The following is a 19442-nucleotide window of genomic DNA, read 5'->3' as shown; positions in this document are numbered from 1 at the left end:
GTGCAAACTGAAATTGATATCAGCACAACTTCAATATGGGAAATAAACAACCAAGTGAATAGGTAAGTGAATAAACAGTTGTTGTTTTTTTTTAGCAAAGCACATTAAACACACTGCAAAATCTCCCCTTTAAAAAAAAAACAACAACAAAAAACCAAAAAAAACAGCACATACACAGTGGAGATCGATAGCAATGGGCCCCCATGGAGGAGCAGCAAAAACAGCACACTGCAAAGAGAGATCGATTGTCCCCCAGGAGTTGCATCTGAAAGCTCTTTCCTGTTATGCAGGCCTTCCTCCAGAACTCCTCCTGCCTACAAATGCAAGCAAATGCAACTGCCGAGATGGAGAGTGAAAAAGAGCAGTCTTGAGAGAGCAGTGTCTGATAGCTCATCCAGTCAATCTCTGCGTCAAACTAACTAGCACATTGTCAGATACTTTTTCTGGCCTGCAGCATTACGGGTGAATGGGTCAGGATTGGTGACTGTATAAGCCAGTATACACTCACTGGAAAGCAGAGACAAATTGCCTTGAGGACGGGATACAAAGGGAGGTGTGTAATCACCCATGGTTCCTTAAGGAATGAGCATGAAAGAAAATGATGAGGATAATGCTGTGATGTGTGCTGTGAGTGCCAAGTGAGGTGTGATTGGCTTTTTTTTTTGCACGCTGGATACATTACAGTAAGTGCTGATGTAGCTCATCTCTGTTTTTATCCACAAAGCTGTAGTTGTGTTGTCTGCATCCTAAGTACAGCATTCATGGATTCAAATCCACACCAATGCAGCTCAGTGATAAAAAAAAGCAGAGAAGGATCCACAAAGAAAACACACCAAAAAAGACTTTTCATTGATCACTGTATCTCTAAAGCCTCATTCAATTTGCATTAAACAGGTTTTGTATGACTTACTACTCATTACCAATCAATTTAAGAAGAAAATAATTTACTTATCACTCTGTAAGAATATTTATTATAATAAACCCTCAAATACTTTTCTTTTACATCACAAAAATAAACACAATCCTTCAATCCCTAAGAATGTGATTTGGCATCATTTCATTTGTACTAGAAAAACAATTTACACTCATATTTGTCGTCCTTTGCCAGATACAGTCACAATACTGTGGCAACCCTTCCACCCACAGAAGTCTCTTTCGTGAAAGAGAGGGAAGATATCGTAAATTAATTTGCAGCTGTGATCAAAATAACGTTTAAAAAGACATTCTTAGCATGACTTCCCTCGGGGAATATTCACCAGGTACTGCAACACTTTAGTGAACTGTGTAACCTCCCGACATTAGCAGCACAGCACCAACGCTTGTCCAACAGATTTAGCGTGAAGGTTGAAATAAAAGGCTGGTCCACGAGCATTTCTGCTAATATATGTGACTGAATAGATTTCTTTTTTTCAACCAGACTCCCTCAGTAATACACACTAGTCAAAAGGCAATTTGAAGGAGATGGATATTTGAGACAATTTTTAGCACAAGAAACTACTGAATTTGCTACTTTTTTTTTTCACTCAATCTCAATTGGCTGGTGTCATTTTGACTCCATGTTGTGTTCAGTACCTGGGTATTTATGCGCTCCAGTAGGTTTTCTACATGTTTTCTTTGTGTTTTCTTTGTATCTGAGGGATGGCGGTGGACAGGGAGACAGTGACAGATGGGGACTACCTGATTATCCAACAGGTCCTCCAAATTAAACAGCAAAATATGTCATCTAGAATGACACATAGAGTTCTCTGATCTGACGCCACTGTTGGCAGGATAGCATCATTTGTCAGTGCCTTCCAAAACCATTACAAAGCACTTACACCAAATAAATCAGTTTTATGACATGAGAAGTTGATAACTCTGTGGTTAAGGTTTGCTTAAGTTTTGGCACAAAAAGGAGATGGTTAGGTTTAGGGGGAGATGGATCGGGTAAAAGAAGTACTTTGTCGAGGTTAGAGAAACATTGTAGTTCATGATAAAACACTTAAAGAGATAGTTCGGGTTATTTGACGTGGGGTTATGTGAGGTAGTCATGCATCGTCAGTCTGTTACCTGCAGTAGATTCAGATGAGCGCCGTGCCAGTTTAGAGAAGCAGCCGGGGGCACCGGCACACTAGCAGAGCAATGTGCTGTTGTGCTCGGGCCATCAGAAAAAAGGTGTTTTACATACTTTTAAAAGATAACCACTGAAACAATCCGTTTAAATGTACGCTTCAGTGCTTATCTGGGTGCTTCTCTAAACTGGCAGCTGATCTGAATCTACTGAAGGCAACACACTGACTATGTATGTCGACCTCACACAACCCCACATCAAATAACCCGAACTGTACCTTTAAGGTTAGGGGAGCTTTGGAGGAGACAAACAATGGCCTTCCATATGAAAGTCTAATGTTTAGTTGACAATTGTATAACATCATGTCCTTTCACAATAAGACTCACAAAAGTTAATTAAAGCTACAATTTGTAAGTTCTGAGCCTCAAGGTGGCACTAGTGTGATACTCAAGAGCAAGCCACTCAGCAGCAGCACCCCCCCCATCCCCCTAATCTTTTACCATCTGCCCAGACCCTCCACTTCCATCCTCGTCATGAACGATGTCTCAGCTAATGCAGGGATCGGGAGCTTGCTAGCCTGTGAGTCAGCTGCAGCAGCGTCTTCTAGCCGCTAATACTAGTTTGAAGCCTCAGTGCGAGAAGAGTAGCAGATCAAAAGTCCGTTCACATATTGACTGACAGCTGTGAGCTCCCACCCCTGACCTTGAACTTCTTTGACTGGGGAGAAGGACGAGGCTCGCTCAGATACTTTAGGAGGGAATATTGCTGCACTGCCAGGCTCTTCACAGAGTCAGAAGCCTTTGACAGGTATCCTTATACCCCAGACTTCCCCCAAGGCGGACATGGTATAGCCTATTCTTTAATTAACTGTATATTGCCAACTGTGGCCTATATTATAGTCTATGTTAGCACATATTATACAATAACCAGTGTAGGTAGCAATACTCAGCAAATTGATAATGCTAATATTCCATTCATTCACTTAGATCTGGGCCACAGACATTCATTCAGTTCTTTGTCGCCTTTCAGCTTTTGTTTAACGATGAAATGTGGATGGACTTGATTAAAAGGAAATCAGGGTTGACTGTTGGCAGGAGATGTAACATGAACTTCAGTCTCCTGTGTCAGCGTCAGAAATATTTTACGCCCCACCATCCGCCACAACCTTCTCCCATTAGAAGATTTGCTGCTTTATAGCAGCAGCCCACGACTTTCACATTGGTTCTTTGAGAGGTCGCACGACAAGATGTTGCATGTCAGGAAACGTAACTAGAGGTCAATTTAGATTTGAGCCACAGGCTGCACCTGTGCCTGTGAGAGAGTAAGTGAGGGAAACTTAACACAAAGACACAACGTTAACATCTGCCGCTGATAAAACTAAACCTACGTATGACCTTGGTGTGCTGCTTTCATCTTGTGTGACAAATCTAAGGATCTTTTGAAGGAGACAAATGCAGACTCCTGCTCTCGTGATCTGATCTTGAACACTGGAGGTCCTTAAAACTTCAAGTGTCATCAGCCACATGCAAGATCTGTCATTTGTCTTACAAGGCTAATCTATGCACTGGCACTTGAATACTGAGGCAGTAACAGCTGCTTCCATTCTCTGAAAGATTATGACTAATAGCTGTCAAAGGCAGACAAGACGAGGCAGTCGTAGATGAAGTCAATAACAGTGTCACTTCTGAAACTGTCGAATTGAAGGACGGCATGTATGGAGAAAAATCACCTCTATTATTGTAACTCTCTTAAAGTACAATAATCACATATTGCTGTTGGGGAAAAAAAAAGTACTCAAAAGGAAAAAGGGGGAAGAGCTAAAAATACAGTTTTCTACAAAATGCTCTGAGTTTATAAAAGATACCGAATATTGAGGTTTTCATTTTGGTCGTACAAGTGGATTTGTGAGAAAGCCAAGGCTTTGTGCAGAAGATTTAGCATTCTCAGGTGGAAATGAGAGATTATAGTGCGTAAAAATTCAGTTTCTTTTGCATTTCTTAGTAGTGTTGAGCTTCTCTGTTACACCATGAAAGTGGGACTGTAACCAGACAGAGGGATTTTTTTTTTTGCTTGACTGAAGGAAATGTGTGACTGTGGCAGGAGTCCACGTTTCTCTCTGGTTAACACAGGCTAAGCATCCTGATACGGATCTGGATACAAGCCTTTGCAGGTGATATTGTGGTTCATTTGAAATCCTGCTCCCCACCCTTCAGTGTGTTGTATATGGCTTTCTATCACTTCCACTCCACACACACACACACACACACACATACACATATATATATATATATATATGTGTGTGTGTGTGTGTGTGGGTGTATGTTTTCTGTTTGTGTGCATTCACGTTTCCATGTCTGTGAGCATGTAAGTGTGTAGACCATTCCATTGTGATGATGCCTACTCTCCCAAAGGGGTAGTAGGATTGTCCAGATAAATCATCCTCAGCTGGGCAGCCACATCACACATGAGAAAGGAGAGGGAAAAAATACAAAGTGGTACAAATGTACATGAGCTGAATCCAAGAAAGGCAGCAGGACAAAGATGAGATGAAAGGGGATGATAAAAGCGAAATAATTACAGAAAAAAGGATGCAAAGTGTGAAGCATTCTGGTTTTAAATGAAGTCGTAGATCCGATGTATGGCCGGCACTTCCTGTGTGCTGCTGAACACTCACAGAGGGATATCTGCAGTAGGAGGAGCACCAGAGGAGAGGGAGCAAGAAAAGAGGAGAAGGGGGCAGACAGCTGCCAGCCATATTGTTGAAGTCTGGGGTAAAAGAAGACAGCCCCCAGGACGCCTCGAACACGTAATCAAGCCGACCGGAGCCAGATGACTCCCCGACTCTTACTACTCTTTCTCCAGCCCTTGTTCTCTCTCTCTCAGTTAAACCTGGTAATTCTTACACAGTGGGGCTGTGTACGCACTGGATCACACAGACTTGAGACATGGGTGGGTCCTCTGCATGTTTACCCCCATGATAATGTGCCTGAGCTGGGCGGTGTTACCTGGGATATATGCACCACTGCAGCTGAAATAAGGACTGGCCTGGCCAGATGTTAGCTAAGTCTTTAACACTGAACTCTTTATCCTGAGCAGAGTTGCTGATTAGAGTTTGCCACTCCCCCCTGTCCTCATGTAATAACGCACTGACCCCTTCGCCCGGTCGCTCCAGTCTGGCCCGGTCTGACCAACAACAGATGGCTGGAAATGAAGTTTTGTAGCACTGAATAGTAGGTTCATCTCAGTGCATATCAAAGCATCAAGAAGTAGTTTGATTATACAGTGAGTTTAGAGTTTTGCAGTTCCCCCGTGCTGCAAAACGAATGGAGCAAAAGCAGAGCAGGTAATACAAACAGGAAGTAGTCTCGTTTTAAAGGAAAGTTAATGAATTCTGAGGCTCACCGGACAGTTGATTGGTACACAAGGTCTTCACGTCTGCGGTAATCCTCCATGTGAGAGTAATTGGTATTAAACATAGCATCATAGGTGAAGATTTTCTGCTTGATTGTACCTCCATCTGTGACCTGTAAAGCAAAAAGAGAGAGAGCCTTAATAAGATGATTCCTCTAATGATGGATGGGACAGGGCCTATCTTTCTGCCCCTAGAGCTTCTCCTACGCATAAGCTGTTGTCTCCCGGCCCTGAGTGTAGATTGTACTCCCGCCTGCAATTACCTCATTGATTCATTTGCAGCCATGATAAGCTCATTCCTTATAGTGCCTGAAAGCAAGGGATTGAAAACCTGCTGACATGATAACATCACATCCTCAGACAGTCTCTCAGACAGCTGCCGGTATGTGATCGTGCACATGGTTAAGTCTTAATGAAGACTGACACAGGGAGGTGTTCTGTATGTGTCAAGCAATCTGCTTTCTGCAGAGGTAATGGCTTGTGACGAGATACTGCAGAGGTAGGGGGATAGCATATTCAAAACATTGGTCTCATCTTTTTTTTTTTTTTTTTCTGGGCATGGTAGATGATGGAGTAGTTCTTTCCTTCCTAATTTTCACAGGAGTGTTAAAGTCACTTAGCATTTGAGTGACTGTGATTTCTCGTCTCCTCAGAAGCCACAGACAGCCATAAAGGAAAAAAGGGTGACAGGATTTTAATGGAGCCACTAATGCTGCTTTGAAGAAGGAAATTGCTGGTGGGCCAGGGATCCTTCTTCCGTTTGCCAGAGAAGATTCTATCTGTCTGATCCAATCCAATCCCCTCAGTGAGGTAAACAACGTCAAAGCATTTCATGATTAGTCTGCATAAAGTACGTATAATGTATACATTGCCTCATGAAGAGACAAAGCTAAATTGTGTTTGTGTGGGTATACGATATTGTTCCTTGTGAATGTGGGGTAACTCATATAACCTCTTGCTTCAAGAGAAAGCTCACTGCTCCAGGCTTAGTTTGCTAAGTGGTACTGCACAGGGAGTTGACAATGCTCAAACAAGGAAAAGCAAGAATGTTAATGTATCACCTTCAAGTGGTAAGAGAAAGTTTTAACAGATTTAAAATATTAAAAGGTCAAGATACTTCCTGACATGATTTGGTTTTTTTTAAGCATTCCTCCACTTTTGTATATGATTGTAGGCTTTTTTTTGACACCATTTGGCTAAGAGTTCCGGCACCCTTGTCAAGGACCTGAGAGCATTGTGGCCATCTGCTCACTTTTAATATCAGTTCAGGGGTGTAGACATCGAGCAATGATGTGGCTTCGTTTTGAGCAACGGAACAGTGAGAGGCAACAGGAAAAGGTCAGCCTCTAAAAGCAAAGCTGTGTTTCAAAATTGTGCTTTCCAACCACCCAGACTTGTGCCACCATTGCAGTTACAGTAATGGACCTTTTAAAAACATCACCAAAGGGAGTCAAGAGACATTTCTGCCTGAGATGGCTGCACAACACTGCATGAGAAAACAGCTCTACAGAGCTTAAAAAGAATACCACCCTGAACTTTCTTTGAGGTGTGATAGCTACATGGGAAGCTGTGAGGCAGCACATTTTCACTGGATTCATAATGAGACGTCACTGAGACATAAAGTGATGTACGTTACAGATTAGTAAAGCATGAGGCAAGCATTTATAAAGACAAATTATGCAACAAAACTGTCAGTGACATCGGAATGGTTCATTTCCAGTTACTTTCCTCTGTCTTTATCAATGTCACACAGAAATGGTGCTCAGGCAAACGCTTGTGAGACAAAATTAAACATAGTTCCATTCTACAAAAGGATTTTCCTCATTTCTATTTGCAAACTTCAAAAACACATCTGCTGATGTCCCTGTCAATCTCAGAATAATTAGCTGCCATTAAGTGGAAACAACAAGTCAGACAAAAAACAAAAGACTATATATATATTTATGCTTGTCATTTCCCTGCTTGTTCATTTTGAGCAACCTGAAATCTTTCACTAGAACAGCCTCCTCAAGTCATCTTGGTTTTATGTTTATGCATCATGAAGATGTATACAGCTGTTAAAACTTTAACTTTCACATTTGGCATTAGCATACCAGGGCTTTTCTGGAGCTGTGATAATCATTAAGTACAACACAGAGAAACATCACACTGGGATACTCAGGAAAACAGACAGAAAAAAATCAAACTGCAGGACAGCTAATATGTGATGTGCACATGTGTTGGCAAGCGCATATTTGACAAAATCAACAGGAGTCCTTCAAGTGACCTCAAGCAGCCAGTGAAGTGTTCAGCCCTCAGGCAAAAGTGGCTGTGAACAACTGACTGTGTTACTTTACATATGGCTCTGAAAGATTTAATTAATTCTGGGTTGACAACTTGTTATTTTAGCTTGTTAGCAGCTAACAGTGACTCACCTTGTTAGCATTTCTCAACAACACACTTATACATTTACTACAAACACATTTTTTCAAGTTTGCATATGACAAAAATTTATTTTAGTCATATGCAAACATGACAGTGAGGGGGGGTTGTTGCCAAGGAAGAAAGAAAGCACTGGTTCTTCTGAGCTACAGTATATCACTGAGTTGGCATTGAATGCAGTTGTTCAACATCCTTATGTGGGTGTCTGTCAGGTCTAAGATGACACAAATCTTCTATAGGACTGACCTGCTGTATGTGTGAGTGAGCTAAACTTGACTGAATCCAATGACCTTTCCATTATGGCAGCTTTTACATCACTGAAGCAGACACCTAAGATTCTCAGCTTCTTTGAGAAACACAACCAAATGACACAGTACTGTAATATTCTCCCGGATATATCCTTTCATCCATAGTTAGTGAAACCTTCTCCAATGGATTCCATCAACAGCAACTCAAACACCATTAACACGAAAAACAAATCTGTGCCTAATTGCCAAGAGATGTGAGCAGTGCAAAAATGGCACAGCAATGAAGACGAACTGAACAAAGAGACAAGGGCTTGTGGATTATCTTTTCAAAAGGAATTTTATATTTGTAGCTTTTTTTCTAATTTCATTAGTTTAATCACTAGTTTTGATTAAATGCATTGCCGTACCTAAGACTGCTCCTGACTATTCACATTATTAGTATTTCAAAGTCATTATTTTCCATCTAACCAAGTGATAGTGAAAGGAAATTCACATTGCTATTATGGCATTAGGGAAATAAAAGACATGACTGTGCTTATTTGCACATATGAGCAAGTACAGGCTTATAAAGGCCTGCAAGAAAGCTCACCATCCCTCTATCCAAACACATGCCAGTTGACTTTAGAGTTACAAGGCTTCATAAACTGATGTGGGAATTCTCTGTTGGCCCTGAAGTACTGAGGTGTGTTGGAGACATTTTCCATCCATCTCCTCTTTCACAGTCCATCTAATCCAACAAGCATTACAATTGCTTCCATCCTCCCCCTGAAAAACCTGGTGGATAATGCAGGTGTCAGATTTCTGGTTGTCTGGAAGCCATGAGGACCTGAGAGGAGGATTCCTGCCTCAGATGGGTCATCTCTGTTGCACCCTCTCTTTATCTATCCCTCCTTAATGATTTCACCTCTTAATTAAGATTGACCTGTAAACCCTGGTGTAATAAATCTGAAAGACTCCCTATACCCACAAGGGGACCTGTTTGTGGTATAAATGACTGACTATGGAAAGAATAGAACAGTGAAAAGGGAGAGTGTGAGGGGAAAAAGAGAACCAAAATGGGTGTACAAGAGGGAGGGCAAGAGGGAGATGACTACTCTTTGATTGCAGAAAAGCACCACTGGGGAAGCAAAGCTTTGTTACAACCGCTTTGTTGAATCCAGGCAATGCAATGCATACGAAGCACAAAGGCAGTAAACCTCTCCAACACTCAGCCATCTGGAGATATGAAAAGACAGGCATAGGTGGTACGAGAGTCAGACACCCCTCCCTTGTCTGCATTGTGGCAGATAGTGCGTATTGGCTGAGGGAATAGCCAGCAGGCAAAAGAAGCGTCCACGACAGGTAGCTGACAATAGCTGGGTATGAGGGTGCTCAAAAAAGGTCCTGTGCCTCTCCTGAGATGTGATAATGCCAGAATCTCTGCAGACGCACGGTGCCCTGTATCGTTCTTGGCAAAGATGAGCTGACTATCTAATGATGTTCAGGGTCAGATTAGGACTGGGTCGCAGGGGTTAACCAAAGCCCTCCTCCCGCTGCCTGTCTGGGGTGGGCCTATTTATAGGCTGCAGCTGCATCAGCAGCCACTGGAGGAAATTCAGCTAACACACTGCAGGCCAACTGTGAGAGATTCAACCTGAATCCTGCTTCATAATTTCAGCCAGAAGTCAGAAAATCACTACAGCAATCCTTTCCGTCATATTTTTCAGGGTAGTTAGGATGAGAAATGAAATATCTAATGCATGTCATTTCTGGATATACTCTAATCCCCATGCACAAAGATATGGAGGACCTCCTGGAGATTAATGTTATGCAAAGAAAGGGTGGAGCAATACCACTACATCACTCGCATGGTGTCTTATAAGCAGATGATAAAGGTTTTCAAGAAATGTTCATTCAGATTTTACTTGCATTTCTCGGTGATCCAAATCTATAAGTCTGACACTTCTGTAAGATGGACAGTAGCATGGCTCTCAAATAATGTCTTAATGAGATTAATTCCCATTCAGTCTCTCATTGAAAGACTTAGACAGGCAGCAACAAAAGAGATGATCAGAGCATTGTCATGAACAGGCTTGGCACTTTCCTTCATATCCATGCTAATTTCCTTAATGTTATTGAGCAGTGTCTTTTTGAAGAAGGGCAGAAGCACTGAGCATTGATATAATTGATGCATTCAAGAAAGCTATAGAAATCCAGACCTGTATGTTCCAGAAAGTGCTTTAGAATTAAGTCACTTTTACTTCTAATGGCAACTTTTATACCTTTGAAATAGTGTTAAGGATTTTATCATAATTATTCTGTTTATCATCTGTACTAATTTCTTTTTCGTTTGTGAACTGAAAGGTCTTTCTTGAAATTATGCATCTGAAAGGGCTTATCCTCTGAACAATAACATGCGTTCAATATCTTGATTAATATAGATGGAAATAAAATATACAGCAAACAAGACAAAAAAAATATTTTGAACACAAATAGAAAGATGACAGAAATTACATCGTACAGCACAGAACCCTAACGTTAAATTCGTTAAAAGGCACACTGAGCTGTCTCTGTGCCGCTCAGCTACTGTAACAAAGAGGTAGACAAACTGCACTGCACAATAAGAGGTGTGCTGTGTGTGAGGTAAGGGAGTGCTAAGGTACAACAATAACACACCGTGTCCCAGTGAGGTAAGAGACGGAATTCCCTGTCATGGCTTTTATGGAGCACAGAGCATGATATACTACTGACAATACAGACTAAAGCGTTGCAAAAGTGTTGTACCTAAAAAAAGGGCAATAAACCAAACAAAATACGATGCAACGGGATAAAAGTGCATTGTGGATTAACTTTATTAGTCTACAGCACTTAGAGCTGCCAAGTGTAACTAGTGGGGATGCTCAGGTGTTGATATGGTACGTAGACCTGCTGACTGAGGAGGTGCATAAGTGATGGCTGCGTCTGTCCAGGCGCTGTGTAAATGATCTTCATTCAGGAACCAGATCCTGCATGCAGCATAGGTGGCCCTGCCTTTTTACCTGTGCATTTACAGCTCTGCAAGCCAGGCTCAGATACTGACTGCTGAGTGACAAAGGACTTAGTTAAAGAGACTTCATGCTTCAAATGACAGAATCATCTCCTCCCTCTGTCTGTCTCTACTCTCAGTGGGGGACCTCAGCTAATACCGGCTGGCGGCTAACTGGTGATGCATACATTCATTTTGATGTTCAGATTAGTTACTTGTGCCAATTTAAGTGAATGCTGAATTTGCACTGGTTGGTTCAAGATTGGTTCAAAACTTGTGACAGGAATTTAATAGATTTTAGCACATTCAGTGTGATTGTGGGACATTTATGGGAGAGCTACACTTGCCAAGATGATTCACGGCAATGCAAATGTTATCATCTCTTTTGTTAGTTCAAAACAAAAATCGGAGATTATTGTTCCCCAAAGTATATAGTTACTGTATACTCATGGTATTTGTTGGTTAAATGTAAAATCTGTAAATATGACAATAAGCACCTCTGTTGATGTCCCTAAGCCTGTCCGGGGAGACCGCAGCCACACCCCAGATGAGGCTATGCGGTTTGACCTGTCCTGATTCCATGCCCCTGTGTTTGCCAACTGCCAGACCCGCAAGTACTGCAGCAGGAAGGGCAACTTTCTAAGGTCAAACGTGGTCTGCCGGGTCTGCAAGGTCCACCTCTGCCTGAACACTGCTTTATTAAATACCACAAAGCAGTAGCCTAATTGTATACTATGTGATAATGTGTATAATATGTTTGACAAGTACCTGTATCAGAACTTGAAAAAATGTTCGATAATAAATGTTCCTTTCACTTTATATATGTTTTTCTTGTATTTCTTATATATAAACTTTTTGGAATTTCAATAAGTGCCCTATAAAAGGTTAAGCTGAGTGGCAATGCTTACCAATCAGTAGGTTTTGTGTGTCTCTGTGGGGGCCTTCAGTATGACAAGTTTTCAATCAGTACCATTGTCTATATGCACACACAAGCTAAAGAACGGCAGCATCATTACAGTAGATTTTTTTTTTTTCTGGCCTGTTGTTGGTGTCACATGCTCCCACTCTGCTGTCAGGCATTTTCATTCCAATATTACAGAGTACAAACAGGTTGTGATTGGCTGCTGCTGGAGCTGCCAGATTACATACAAGGATTAGAGCTGGGCTTCATGAAAACGGTGCCACCGACAGGAGCGGACCAGCTGCATTCAGCTGCACCCTGGAGGTAGCAGGGTGAGGGTCAGGCACAGCCAGGGTATAAATTCAGGCAGTTAAGCGTTATGCAAGCGTGTTATCTAAAGCTATCTGAGACGAGGCCATCCAGAGATGGTTATTATGGCTGTCATTCTGAGGGAGACAGGCTGTCTCTGGGCTGGCAGTGAGGTGATGAGATCACCTCACTGCCAGCAGGTCAGACTTGTTGGAGACTGCTGAAATATTGTACATTGGTTATTATATAGTTACTATATATGGTAGGACAGCATTGCCTGTGCTACAGTTAGGTGCACTTTAGTGTGGTAACGCTGTAAATGAGTCTCTCTGAATGACACTGAAAGCGAACTGTTGCTAGAGTTTGGATTCACGCCTGACTGGAATATCACTTGTTCATACTCCAAGTGTGGCGTGAAAAATCAGGGCAAATTATCACTCATCTACCTTAACAATAAACATTGAGTACTTTTAACAAAATAGCTCAGTAAAGCTGATTTGCTAACAACAGAAAACTGTGGTTGATCTGTGCATGAAAAGATAGCACATTGGGCCCCACCACTCCACCATAACCACAGGCCACACCACTGTGAAAACACTGTGCAAACATCCATGTAACACTCTTGATTCACTGAATTTCACTATTTGATGCAAAACTTATATGCTCTATAATAAAAGTGCTAAAGGCAAATTTAACCATTTGATTTTTTTCACAGTAATAGAAAAAGGAAACTCCCACAGATGTTATGCCAACGGACGTGTCATTCAACACAACGCTGCTCGTCTCCTTCAGTTGGGAGTAGGGCTAGTCGGACTGGTAGGAGGATAGGGAGACAGAGCTGCTGAGGCTGCATCCGTTGGCCCCGGCACCAGGCATGGGCAGGGACAACTGATCTCGTATGAACAGTCTGCTAAAAGTTTGCCTGCATTGATTAAATGTCAGCTAGAAGAGGAGTGAAATGTAAACACTCAAGAGTTTCAAGATACTAAGTAGGCTATTTCAGTATGGAATATTTCCGCCGCTCACAGATTACACCCACTCTTTCTTTTCTTTCTCTTGTCTTTCTTTTTTTTCTTTTTATCTTTGGAAGCCACATTTTTCTTTGGGAAGATGTGACGTGATGCTCCACAATTCACTCAGTATCAATATAGATGCTCTCTGGATGTTTACTTTTAGCCAAAAGAAGAAAACAAAGGCAAGTTTTATTAGTAGACTGTAAATCAAATAGTTGACCATTTTAATCTAATGTTCTAACAAGGTTCTAATGCGCTAATAATGGCACAGCTGAAGAACACTATTCATGCACAGGAAATGCTCCCTGCAGAAGACTCCATGATAACGACCATAGTTATGTGTAGATGAAAAGTTATTTACTCTTTCTCATCGCCAGCACAGGATTTTCACCAAACACAAATGAAAGAGTGAACTGAATGGAAAAATATTAATCAGCAGAATGACTCACAAAAAAATCAGGTATGAAACCTGAAGATGAACACAGCATCCAATCATTGGAAACTTTAAAGGCAGATATGCAATAGAGGATTCATAACTTCAGCAATTAGAGGTATATTGTGTAATACAGTGACCTCAACTACATATCAATGAGCTCCATCAAGGACAGGCAGGTAATGAGATGCAGCACAGAGGGAAGAACATCATTGTGGGCACTTGTTCTTAATCTGTTTGATCAATGTGCATTAAGTGAGTCCACGTTCACACCTGTCTTTGACAGTGACTTTATTCAGACAGCTAGCAGGCTGTCAGTACCTGAGCAGGTACTGTGGGACACAGGGGGAGAAATGAAGAGAAACTTGAATTTGCAGAGATAAGAGAAAACTTAACAGAATATAAAACATGATTTTTGTTAACTCCTAACACATATGTCGCTGACTGACTGACTGAGTGCTGAAATCATGCCATTGGTTGGCTGGCCAAGCGTTGGAGTTTTCTCATTGGCTTCTGCTCATTGGGAAACAGCTTCTATTATATTATCAGGGAGGTTATTACAGGCAGTGTTGACAAATTAGCGCCTTTTTTTCAAAAAGCTAAAAGTTTCTTTTTACATGTAAATTTTGTCAGCATCGCTTTCACAAAAGAGCAGCAGCTTGGTAATAGCTTAGGAGTGACTGCCGGTTAACATGTAGTCTTAATGGGACACCATTTCACACTTGTTCTGTAGCGAGCAGGTAGTGACCTCTCCAGCAGGCTTTAGCAACTTTCTGTTGAGAGTTGTTATTTACAGCAGTTTCACAACAGTTTTCAACTATGTCATCAATTTTGTACATTGACCCAACACGATTCAGCCATATAGGTTTTGACCTAGTGTTGTGAAAGAAATTAAGACAGATGTTAAAACATACTCTCTGCTCTGGTCATGATCATGAGTGTAGGAGATGTAGAACGTCTTCCTGGATTATGCATGGGTTGCTTTGTATTGCCAACTCGTGGTTTCTAATGCCCCCCTTTGCTTTTTCCTCCAAACCTCTGTGTGTGCCCATTTGCTTTCCAAACCAGATCATAATCAGTGTCACCTTTTTTAATTTTAGATAAATAAACGCACAAGGATTTGTCTTTGCTTTAGACAGTGCTGAGACGTGACTACTGTCAACAGGCACCTACATACTTACAGTTTACCAATGAGGTCTTCAGAATTCAGTCCAAGTCTATGGCATCTAATTTCATTACACATGACTATAAATATTACTCTCCTCTGTTCCATTCTTCTGTTCCAGCTTCCCCTCCTCTCCCAGAGCTGCTGTTTTCACTGTCTGAATCACTGTTCGGCCAATCTGACCTCCAGGCTACTGCAGCCTTACTTCACCCTGAGCCACTTTGTCCCTGTTACTGTATGTGCACATTGCTTGATATGGAAATTACAAAAACAATTACAAATAAGGGTGACTGCACTCAACTGTGACAATGTAGGCCTATTGTGTCACAGTCTATACAACCTAGAAGCAACCTGTGAGTGATCTGTTAAAACTGCAAAACAACAAACATGCCAGCACAAGTGTGACCTGTTGCCATCTTGTTAAAGGAAAGTCTAAAGAAATAGAGAGAAATAATTTTGCCTTTATTATCTCAGTCATGATGAAGTTTTGTCCACCAAACCTATGTCCAAGAACATTTGTTTCCATTTTATTCTTTACATCACAGATGGGTTTTGGCTCACAAGGGCACACAAGTTGGAAAACAGATGGTCTTAAAAGACATTAGGGCCACAGTGGACATAACAAGTCTGCATATGTTTGCAGCTTCACAGTTCTCTTCCTCCCCGTTTTTTTTTTCTTTCTTTTTTTAATTCCTTATCCTCCAGTTTATTGGCGCCACCATCTGCATCTGCCGGTTGATGGATATATGGGGAGTGTTATTCAATGCATAAATCATAAAAGCAGGTCGTGAGCAAACAACAGAACGCTGAATTTGGCAGAATGCTAAAGTAGACAAAAGGTTTTTGTTTTCTTCATAAATTTTATGAGTGAGTTTATTATGATAAAGCATTTTCTGTCTTCATACAGTGAGAAAATTCATCACTGAAACAGCCCTCTGACAGAAATTGGTTGAAAGCAGAAATTCACATAGGGATTACTGTGCAGGACAAATTTGTAAGGCTCAAGCAACATCTCACCGAGTGATTGATCTCGTCGACACACACTGTGTGGCTTCCACACAGTTAAAGTCAGGAATGCTTCCTGTGTGGAAAAGCTTTTCAGAAATGTTGCTGAATGTTTCATGTATGGGTTAAAACTGGGTTTGAGGGATTATTGTGTATTTTTCAACTGATCCTTTAAATTCTCAGTGCACATCCACAGACTATGTACTTAACTTGGTTCGAAACATTTATCTGTCTGTACAGTACAGCATAGGGCTCATTTCATGCTTAAACACAAATTTCTAATCCTTAATGTGGCATGGGCCCTTTTTCCAATTTTAATAAGACATGCTTGAGTTAAACTAAGGAAGCAGACAGTGCCTCATATTATTTATTCCTAATGCTTGTTTCCAGGGTGATTTTGTCTCCTCATTCAACTACGCTAAGTACCGACGAACAAAAAATTCTAATTTAATTTCAAATGCTTTTATTTTCTCATTTACTCTACACAACTAATCTCATGTTCCACTGCTTTATCTTTTTTGTCTTGATGTGTCTGCAGTGCAGACAGGATTTGATACTAGCATGATACCTTTATTGTACCCAGACACTAAATTCATATCCTAACTTAAACATAATACTTCAGGGGGGGTGCCATGGTGACTCACCTGTTAGAGTCTGTATCATTAAGGCTTAGTCCTAACTGCAATGGCCCCAGGTTTGAGTCCAACCCATGGGCCTTTGCTGCATGTCATTCCCTCTCTCTCTCTCTCTCTCCCCAACATTCCTGTCTCTCTCACTGCAACTATAATTTAAGCATAAAAAGCTCCAAAAAATACATTTAAACATAATACTTCAGGGCCATGATGACACAACATTAATTAAACAGCTGCTAATATTGAAGCATTATGAGCACAAAACCTCCTTCCAAACATCTGCGGCACTGCCTCCAGTGACTCCTGTTGATTTATGATATTTCAAACAACAAATTTTTAATCAAAGTAAAACTGTTCTCTCTCTCTAATACTTTTACAACCTTTAATCTTTCCTGCTTATGTCCACTCTAGTGGAGGGGAAAAGCGCCAAAACACTTTTTCACCCCCAAGTGTCTTTTACTTGGAGATAAGAGCCTTCCACTTCACAAAATGGTGACCTGATGATTTTCAAATCAGGTGCTAATTAGCAACACTGGCAGTGAGTAGAAGGCAGTCGGAGCATGAGAAAAAAAATCCCAGAGATAATTATTTTAGCCAAATGAAAATAAGGATTCATCTCTTACACTTCATCAAAATTCACTCGCTCACCGCACATTACTGTCAGACAGTTATGTTGAAAGGAAATCTCATGTGTTTTACAAGATACAGCTGCATCTGAGTTAGTACAGGGGAGCCATTAGGGTATGGCAAACATATCCTGCTAGGAAGAACAACAACGCGCTGATTGGAGGAAAAAAAAAAAATCTTAACATTACCTCAATTTAAACAAAAGGTCAAATGGAAGAGAAATTAAACGTAATGTGTCTGTTAGCAGAAAGATCATGCACTCACAGCCGGAGCCAATTAAGTGCTTTGAATGAATCTGTGCTATATGTCAACATGGATCTCTCAAATACACACACACACACACACACACACACACACACACTTAGGAAGTACAACTATTTCTACTAAGATACACAACTCAGACACTTGAGATAAATCTCTGTCAAGCCATTACTTACCATCATATGTGTTACTGCTCATGTGAAAATACTATTAGCAGTAGTAACTATAATATAAAATGATTTCCCTGTGGGAATGTTGACACCAGCTCTGTTAACATAAAAGAGTCTCCAGTGTGATAACAGTTTGGCTTCTGAAGCATCACATTCGTTCCACATTTCCCTGGCGTGGTGTCAAACACCAAAGAGGTAGTGGTCTGATTATAAGTTGCTCCAAGGGTGAGATATGTAACCCTCTGGGCAGAGAGAAGAAAAAAAAAGATCTGGCTTGTTGCTAGTATGGACAGTTTGTTTGTATGATAGTCAGAGGTTCAGTGTCTTGTGCAGGAACACTTTGTGACTCATGATGCCTTAAAACCACCGAACAATTGTCCTCTTGAGCTCCATCATTGCCTGTTTTTCTTGAATACGTGTCGGAGGCTTGAAGATGTAAAACTATCCAGTAAATCACACATCAAGGTTTTTTGCTGAGGGATGGGTGACACAGAAAGATTTAACGGTCTTACTAAATTTATATTATGATTTTGGCTGTTCCAATGAATTAAATACCTGACAAATCAAGGTACACACTGTATGTGTTTGCAAAAATTCTCCAAACCCAACAATGTCAAAAAGAAATGGTGGCCTTACATAACCATTAAAGGGATAAAAACATTACAATGCATGATATGGCTAAACTGGTGGAAATCTATGACTTCAAATCAATATCTCAATCCTTTCAGACCTTTACCTTTGATAAACAATTGCTTTGATGCTTATCGGTCTCTTTCTCTTTTTTAACCATGCACCTTTGATCGCTGTCCATGTTGCCTTCATCACTATCTGGTAATCGTGACTGATAAAACCCAATCAGGAGGCGAGGCGGGTGTCTGCATCATTGTTTTCAAAAGTCTCCATTTCTGCCCTTCCAGGGTACAACGTAACCCTGGAGTTTTCAAACCTAAATGGGTCCAGCAGCGTTTCCAAAAGTCTCTGGAGTAATGGACGGCAGGTGTAAACATAGCAAAAGTGATGCATTTTAAAACTACAACAAATTAGTGTGGATGTAGCCTGAGGCTCAGTGTTTGCGCTTGAGTCATCCATATCACCAGCTTCGCTTCGAGTGAACGTGGACTGACCAGGCGGAGGCATGTGACTGAACATGAGGCAGTGTTTTTTTTTTAAGGGCACAGTTTGTGAAGGCGTGCACTGGGGACAGTATCGACCAAATTAGCTGGCATGATGGTAAGAGTTTCTAAATGTCTTTTCCGGTTAACTGCCTCATGGTATATGATATTATCATCATATTTTCTGGCCCTTTATTCCACTGTACTACACCACAAAATACAATTTTGTAGCTGAAGATGAGCCTTCATTTTAAAATTTGTTGCTTACCAGAAGCAAAGGCCAGTTACCTCGTGTCTAGCTTGCGTTTCATGGCAACAGGTGTGAAACACTCAACAAAGGCTGGCAGGACCGAGACAAGTTAGCCTCATTGCTGGATTCCAACTGGACCAGCTGGCCACACCTCTTGTCTTGATCAGCTGGCTCATGATTTGGAATACTCAGTGGACGATAAGAGCTTGGGAAATTATGCCCCCAGGTGCCAGAAGTGTATGTCATTGCCTTGCATCATTCTTGGTGTCGAAATGGACGAGGAATCCAGACCCAGTCTGCCCCCCCCTCAGTGTGAGGCATCTGGATGGAATGACTAATCAGACAAGACTTGGGAGACTAGCTGCCCATTTGATCTCTGTCCTTTTCCTCCCGGGCACATTCTCCTCACAATGAGCCATCAGCTGGCCCT

At 41.3% G+C, this 19442-nt stretch overlaps 1 protein-coding gene across 2 annotated transcripts in view; it reads right to left on the bottom strand.

Moving 5' to 3' along the window:
* Positions 1–19442, bottom strand: part of igsf21a (immunoglobin superfamily, member 21a) — a 172619-nt gene that overhangs the window by 69823 nt on the left and 83354 nt on the right. For both annotated transcript variants that reach the window (XM_071494980.1, XM_071494981.1), the window contains exon 3: positions 5453–5574. In XM_071494980.1, coding sequence (XP_071351081.1) covers positions 5453–5574 — 122 coding nt within the window. The remainder of the gene's footprint in view (positions 1–5452; positions 5575–19442) is intronic.

The sequence above is a fragment of the Trachinotus anak genome, unplaced genomic scaffold (genome assembly GCF_046630095.1).
Source record: "Trachinotus anak isolate AG129_WGS33_773 ecotype Australia unplaced genomic scaffold, CSIRO_AGI_Tana_v1 ptg000013l, whole genome shotgun sequence".
Lineage (NCBI taxonomy): Eukaryota > Metazoa > Chordata > Actinopteri > Carangiformes > Carangidae > Trachinotus > Trachinotus anak.
This window is presented reverse-complemented; position numbering and strand designations above follow the sequence as displayed.